This window comes from Hylobates moloch, unplaced genomic scaffold, assembly GCF_009828535.3.
Source record: "Hylobates moloch isolate HMO894 unplaced genomic scaffold, HMol_V3 SCAFFOLD_3056, whole genome shotgun sequence".
Classification (NCBI taxonomy): Eukaryota; Metazoa; Chordata; class Mammalia; order Primates; family Hylobatidae; genus Hylobates; species Hylobates moloch.
Window position 1 is genome coordinate 1 of NW_026655331.1, and position 7,209 is coordinate 7,209.

Below are 7,209 nucleotides of genomic sequence, written 5' to 3' on the forward strand. Positions count from 1 at the left end.
GACCAATGACAGCCACATGCCCCACCCCCTGGCCATGGTGATTGGTTCAGAGAAGGGCTTGTAACCCAGGCTCGCCAATGAGAGCCAGCCCTGAGATTTTGGCTGCAGCTCTGGCCGCCCAGAGATGTGTCTGAGGCCAGGATCATCAGGCACATGTGCCTAGGATCCATGGTGCCTTCAGGAACCCACAAAATGTCTTAATATCTTCTTAAATCAGAAGGGAAATGATTGAATATGTTTCCCTGGGCTGGCTCCTGGCCAACAGAGGGCACCCTGAAAATCACTTTTTTTTTTTTTTTGACAAGGGCTCACTCTGTCACCCAGGCTGGATGGCAGTGGCACGATCACGGCTCACTGCAGCCTCAACCTCCTGGGCATAAGAGAGCCTCCTGCCTCAGTCTCTGGAGTAGCTGAGACCACAGGCATGCGCCAGTGCGCCCCTCGGAGAGTTGCAGCTTTTTTTTTTTTTTTGAGACAGAGTCTCACTCTGGCTCCTAGGCTGGAGTGCAATGGCGCGATCTTGGCTCACTGCAACCTCCGCCTCCCAGGTTCAAGCGATTCTCCTGCCTCAGCCTCCTGAGTAGCTGGGATTACAGATGCGCACCACCACACCTGGCCAGGCCCATTTTTGTATTTTTAGTAGAGACGGGGTTAGACCATGTTGGCCCTGCTGGTCTCAAACTTCTGACCTCAAGTGATCCACCCGCCTCGGCCTCCCAAAGTGCTGGGATGACAGGCATGAGTCTTCAAACTTCAAACTTCCCCATGCTTCAGGGGCTCAGCCACCTAGAGCCGCCTGGGACTCACCCTGCTTGTCCCCGGTGAGCACCCATATTTTGATGTTGCTCTTCTTGAGACATTTGATGGTTTCAGGGACGCCGTCCTGGAGTCTGTCCTCAATGGCTGTGGCTCCCAGCAGCTGGTGGGGGAGCGGGGCAGGGCGGGGAAGATGCTGAGCAGCCGCCCAGCTCCCTGGCAGGGGCAGGAGAGTCCCAGGGCCCCCTTGGGTGCCCCCGCTGCCCACCCACCTTGAGGTTCTGCTCCATCTCGTTGTACACCTGTTGCAGGGCCTGCGCCCGGTTCTGCAGCAGAAGGCTGGCCTCCTGGTGGCGCTGCTGCCAATCCTCGTAAATGTCCTCAGCCACCTCCCTGTAGGCCAGGCACAGTGTCCGCAGGGTCTCCTGGGCAAAGGCCTGGGGGCCGGGCAGATGGAAGCTGTCACCATCCTGAAGCCAACATCCCTGCCGGGCTCTGGAGCCTGGGCCCCTCAACCAAAAGCCTGTTGCCTCCCCTGCCAACAGCAGCCAGAAGGGGTTCAGAAAACTGGTCTGCGGCTGGGTGCAGTGGCTCATGCCTGTAATCCCAGCACGTTGGGAAGCTGAGGCAGGTGGATCATTTGAGGCCAGGAGTTCGAGACCAGGTTGGCCAAAATGGTGAAACCCTGTCTCTACTAAAAACACAAAGATTAGCCAGGCTTGGTGGTGGGCGCCTGTAGTCCCAGCTACTTGAGAGGCTGAGGCAGGAGAATTGATTGAACCCAGGAGGCGGACGTTGCAGTGAGCCGAGATCATACCACTGCACTCCAGCCTGGGCGACAAAGTAAGACTCTATCTCAAAAAAAAAAAAAGAAAGAAAGAAAAAACAACAGAAAGAAAATGGGGAAGAGGGCTGGGCGCGGCGGCTCATGCCTGTAATCCCAACACTTTCGGAGGCCAAGGCAGGCGGATCACTTGAGGCCAGGAGTTTGAGACCAGCTTGACCAACATGGTGAAACCGCGTCTCCACTCAAAACACATAAAAAATTAGCCAGGTGTGGTGGCACACGCCTGGAATCCCAGCTACTCAGGAGGCTGAGGTGGGAGGATCCCTTGAACCTGGGAGGCCGACGTTGCAATGAGCTGAGATCACCCCCTTGCACTCCAGCCTGAGTATCAGAGCAAGATTCCGTTTCAAAAAAAAAAAAAAAGAAAACTGAGCCGCCCCTGCTCCCCACCTGCTCTGCCTCAGACACCCGCTCCCACCCCCACACCCGCTCCCACCCCCAGACTCTCAGCTCTCTTTTGCCTCCAGACCTTCTCGGAGGACTGTTTCCCTGCCAGGAACACCTTCTCTATGCTTTGCACAGCCAATTCTTTTTTTTTTTTTTTTTTCGGGGGCGGGTGATAGGGTCTCACTTTGTCACCCAGGCTGGAGTGCAGTGGCTCGATCATAGCTCACTGCAGCCTCGAACTCCTGGGCTCAAGCAATTCTCCTGTCTCTACCTTCCAAATAGCTGGGATCATAGGTGCATGCCATCACACCCAGCTAATTTTTTGTATATATATATTTTTTAAATACAGGTGGTCTCACCATGTTGCCTGGGCTGGTCTCGAACTCCAGAGCACAAGCAAGCTGCACACCTGAGCCTCAAAACGCTGAGATTACAGGCAGAAGCCACCACACCTGGCCTAGATGGTGAATTCTGACTATCGCTCAAGACCTTCTATGCAGTCCACCCACCCGGAACCTTCCCCAGCCGAGGCTCCCCCAGTCCCAGGCCCCTCCCTCTGACCCCTCAACTTTGGGATCTCTGAGCCCCTTCCTTGGGCCCCTCACTTCTCAAGGGCCGGACCCAGGGTTGGGGCCTCTAGGGGCTGGGAGGAAACTGGGCAGGCCCAGAGAGCAGGCACCCCAAGGGTGGCCTGAGGGTAAGGGGGTCCCCAAGGAAGGTGCCCTTACGGCTTCTTACCCCCCGACCCTGCCCCCAGCTTTCTGCTCCAAGGGGTGGCCTTAGGTCTCAAATTTGTTTATTTACTTATTTTTATTTATTTATTTATTTTTTGAGATGGAGTCTCGCTCTGTTGCACAGGCTGGAGTGCAGTAGCGTGCTTTCGGCTCACTGCAACCTCTGCCTCCCAGGTTCAAGCGATTCTCCTGCCTCAGCCTCCTGAGTGGCTGGGACTACAGGCCTGCACCACCACACCTGGCTAATTTTTTTGTATTTTTAGTAGAGACGGGGTTTCACCAGGTTGTTCAGGCTGGCCTCGAACTCCTGACCTCAAATGATCTGCCCGCCTCCCAAAGCACTGGGATTACAGGCATGAGCCATCGCGCTGGCCTGTTTATTTAGAGACGGGTCTCGCCCTGTCGCCCAGGCTGGAGTGCAGTGGTGCGATCACAGCTTGCTGTAGCCTCCACCTCCTGGGCTCAAGCGATCCTCCTGCCTCAGGCTCCCAAAGTGCTGGGACCACGGGCGCGCGCCACCATGTCTGATTTCACTTTTATTGTTGATTGGGCATGGGTCCAAGAGTTTGGGCTTGACACAGCAGAGGAGCTTCACGGACATCGGCAGCCTCCCACAGGCCTTGACACTTCTTTGGGCCTCAATTTACCCATCCATTCCCTGGGGTGGCTGAGCTAAGCCGACCTGCTGAGCTCCTGGGCTCTAGGTCATTATTGTGACTGCAATTCCAGTTCAGAGTCCCCCCACATCCTGGCAGAGTAGGGGACACAGGACATCTTCCCACACGCACCCCGCTGCCCTGTGCTCCATGCTGCTGGGGCCCCAGCAGAACCTGTGAGCAGCCCCCGGGCTGGACACAGAATCCTCTGGCCCTGTAGGATCAGGGCTGGACCAGGGGGAGGCAGCCTGGGGTGATGACAGCCCCATGTTGGCAGGGGGTGGGGCAGGAAAGGCCCCCTGTGTGGGGAGCTTGTGGCTGAGTCATGAGGACATCAAAAGCTTCTGAATGACAAAGGTGCAGGGAAGACCCTCCGAGCAGAGGGAACAGCATGTGCAAAGGTTCCAAGGCATCACCTGAGCATGGGGAAGTCACAAGCCACAAACTGGGGTCCTGGGGAGTCCGTTGGTGAGGCCAAAGAGAGACCAAGCTAGAGAGGTCAGCAGGGGACAGAAAAAGCCTCAAATCCTGGGCCGAGGAGTTCGGGCTTCACCCAGAGTGGAAAGCTTTGGAGTAGACAGAGCTGAGTGTGTCCTGGCAGCTGGACCAGCTCAACCACGTGGTGGTCTTGTGCAAATGGAAAAATACACCCTCGGCCGGGCACCGTGGCTCACACCTGTCATCCCAACACTTTGAGAGGCCGAGGCGGGCGGATCACCTGAGGTCAGGAGTTGGAGACCAGCCTGGCAACATGGTGAAACCCCATCTCTACTAAAAATACAAAATTGGCCGGGCGTGGTGGCGGGCGCCTATAGTCTCAGCTACTTGAGAGGCTGAGGCAGAAGGATAGCTTGAGCCTGGGAGGCAGAGGTTGCAGTGAGCCAAGATTGCGCCATTGCAGTCCAGCCTGGGCAACAGCGCAAGACTCCCTCTCAAAAAAGAAAAGGAAGGCTGGGCGCGATGGCTCATGCCTGTAATCCCAGCACTTTGGGAGGCCAAGAGGGGCAGATCCCCTGAGGTCAGGAGTTCAAGACCAGCCTGGCCCACATGGCGAAAACCCATCCCTACTAAAAATATTAAAATTAGCCGAGTGCACTGGCGTGTGCCTGTAATTCCAGCTCCTCGGGAGACTGAGGCACGAGAATCACTTGAACCCGGGAGGCGGAGGTTGCAGTGAGCCAAGACCGTGCCACTGCACTCCAGCCTGGGCGACAGAGCAAGACTCTGTCTCAAAGAAAAGAAAAGAAAGACAAGACAAGAGAAGACAAAGAAAAAGATGCTCTCCCTCCGGGGGGCTACACTTTGGAGTTCAGCTGCCTCCCAGCCTGTGTGTGTTGTGTGTTGCCGGGGGAAGGTGTTTTGTACAGTGCACAACATACCTAACTGTACATGGCCATCCCAGGTACCTGCAGCCATCCATTTCTCTGTACAGTCTCCTCCCCTGCCTCCTCCTCCTCCTGTCCCTACACACACACACACACACACACACACACACACACACACACATACACACACAAGCCAGCCCTCCTCCCTGCAGGGACTCACAGCCAAGGCCTCCTCTGTGGCAAATTCCGTTGCCCCTCTCCTGTGCAAGCGTTCAAAGATGACCGTGTCGGCGCCCTTGGTGTACAGGCAGATGGTGCCCTCTGGCTTTCGGACTGTGGGGAAACAGGCCCTGCTGCTGCCCATAGAGGCTCCCCGTCTGCCCGCCCCGCCTCGGGGGGCCCAGGGCTTGGGCGGCGGGGCTCACCCAGCACCGACATCCGTTTGCGCATGCTGTTGAAGTCCATTATGGCCAGGACCTGGTAGACCCGCTCCTCCCCCAGCTCCACGATCGTGATGGTGTCCTGGGTGCGGGACAGGAACACGTAGCCGAAGTTCCGGGCCGCAGTGACCAGCGCCCCCTCGTCGGGGGAGGCCGCCTGGTACAACAGCTGGTCTGGTGGGGAGGGGGGCCGTTTTGGGGTCACATGGTGGAGCCCATCTCCATCTCTACAGTGCAGAGAGGAGATGGGTATCGCCAGGGCTACACCTTTATTGATGGTGGCCGGGGACCCCCGCCTGTACAACCTCTCAGCCCAATGCATGGAGGTGAGCGCTTGAGACTAGACAAGCTTCCCGATCAACAACAGATCCTCGGGCTGCAGCTGCAGGCCTGGACATCCTTTAGCCCTGATGATGACACGCCCGCCCTCCCGTCACGATACTGGGCAACACTGTCTGGGCTCCAGGCCCGGACGCCCTCGAGGTGCGGCTGGGGTCACCGGCCTCAGCGCCCCCTAAGCCAGGTGAAAGGAGCCCTGGAAGGTGGGCTGGGTGAGCTGTGGGGCTGGGGACACTGCCGTGCCCCGGGGGCTCAGCGGCCTCAGAGATAGGGAGGTGGGTGGGCGCGCCTGGGCACTCACGGTGGCTCTCCCGCACCATCACCGTGTGGCAGATGGCCAGCAGGCGCCAGAACTCCCGCACGGCCTCGTCCCTGTTGCTTCGCACGAGGTGCAGCAGGGCCGCGTTGTGGAAGAGCAGCTTCCCGTCGGCGAACTTGTTCCAGAGGTAGGGGTTCTCCTGGGGGTGGCGGGGGCACAGGCCGGCTGTGGGCAGGCCACTCCCTGTGCCCCATCCCCCTCACCGTCCCACGCTGCAGGGCAGGCAGGCTCACCTTAGGTCGGGTCGTGGCCTCTGAATCCGGCCCTGGGGAAAGACACAGCCTCATGCTTCGGCTCCCACAGGCCCCCCATTCGGGATCCCACAGCCCCTGACCCCTAGTCTCAGGCTTCCGGGGGCCACCGGATGCAGCCACACAAGCCGGGCCTGCGGCCCTGGAACTGACACCCTGAGCAATCTTGGGGCAAAAGCTGACCCCAGTTTCCACCATCTGCAGAAAGCAGGGAAGAGGGGAGCATCCCCGTCCTGTCTCCCAGGGACCCCAAAAGGACAGCCTGGAGCGGGATGCGGCCCCATCCGTGGGACACATTTCGTTCCCTCCTCCTGGGGTGAGTTTTTGTTTTTATTTATTTATTTATTTTTAAGACAGAGTCCTGCTCTGTCGCCCAGGCTGGAGTGCAGTGGTGCGATCACAGCTCACTGCAGCCTCAACCTCCCAGGCTCAAGGCATCTTCCCTCTTCAGCCTTCCAAGTTGCTGCGGCAACAGGTGCATGCCAGCCCTTTGTGGTGTCTTTTTTTTTTTTTTTTTTTTTTTTTGAGATGGAGTCTCTATCACCCAGGCTGCTAGAGTGCAGTGGCATGACCTTGGCTCACTGCAACCTCCACCTCTGGGTTCAAGCAGTTCTCCTGCCTCAGCGTCCTAAGTAGCTGGGATCACAGGTGCGCACCACCACGCCCGGCTAATTTTTGTATTTTTAGTAGAGACGGGGTTTTGCCACGTTGGCCAGGCTGCTCTTGAACTCCTGACCTCGGGTGATCCATCTGCCTCAAGCTCGGGCCCATTTTTCTATAGCTAAACTTGAACCATTTCTTGGGGACTTCTAACTACACTAAATTATGACCCAGTCCAAACCACGTGCCCTGGTTATAAATTAGACCCGGGGCTGTCAAACTACACCCCACCACATCATCAATTTTTGTACGGCCTGTGAGCTAAGAATTGTTTTTGGATTTTTAATGGCCAGGAAAAAAAACGACTAGAATAATACTATTTTGGGGCCAGGCGCGGTGGCTCACGCCTGTAATCCCAGCACTTTGGGGGGCCGAGACGGGCAGATCACGAGGTCAGGAACTCGAAACCGTCTTGGCTAACACAGTGAAACCCCGTCTCTACTAAAATTACAAAAAAATTAGCCAGGCATGGTGGCGGGCGCCTGTAGTCCCAGC

General features: G+C 57.2%; 1 protein-coding gene across 1 annotated transcript; it reads right to left on the reverse strand.

Moving 5' to 3' along the window:
- Positions 1-807: 807 nt before the first annotated feature.
- Positions 808-6,116, reverse strand: LOC116465113 (phospholipid-transporting ATPase IK-like; the record flags this gene model as incomplete). The annotated part of the gene is made up of 6 exons (XM_032148308.2): positions 6,037-6,116; positions 5,786-5,942; positions 5,131-5,319; positions 4,926-5,038; positions 1,029-1,193; positions 808-919 (listed from the first exon to the last, which is right to left on the reverse strand). Coding segments are annotated over exons 1-6 (790 nt in total), but the record flags the coding sequence as incomplete, so codon positions are not given.
- Between the last annotated feature and the right edge of the window lie 1,093 nt (positions 6,117-7,209).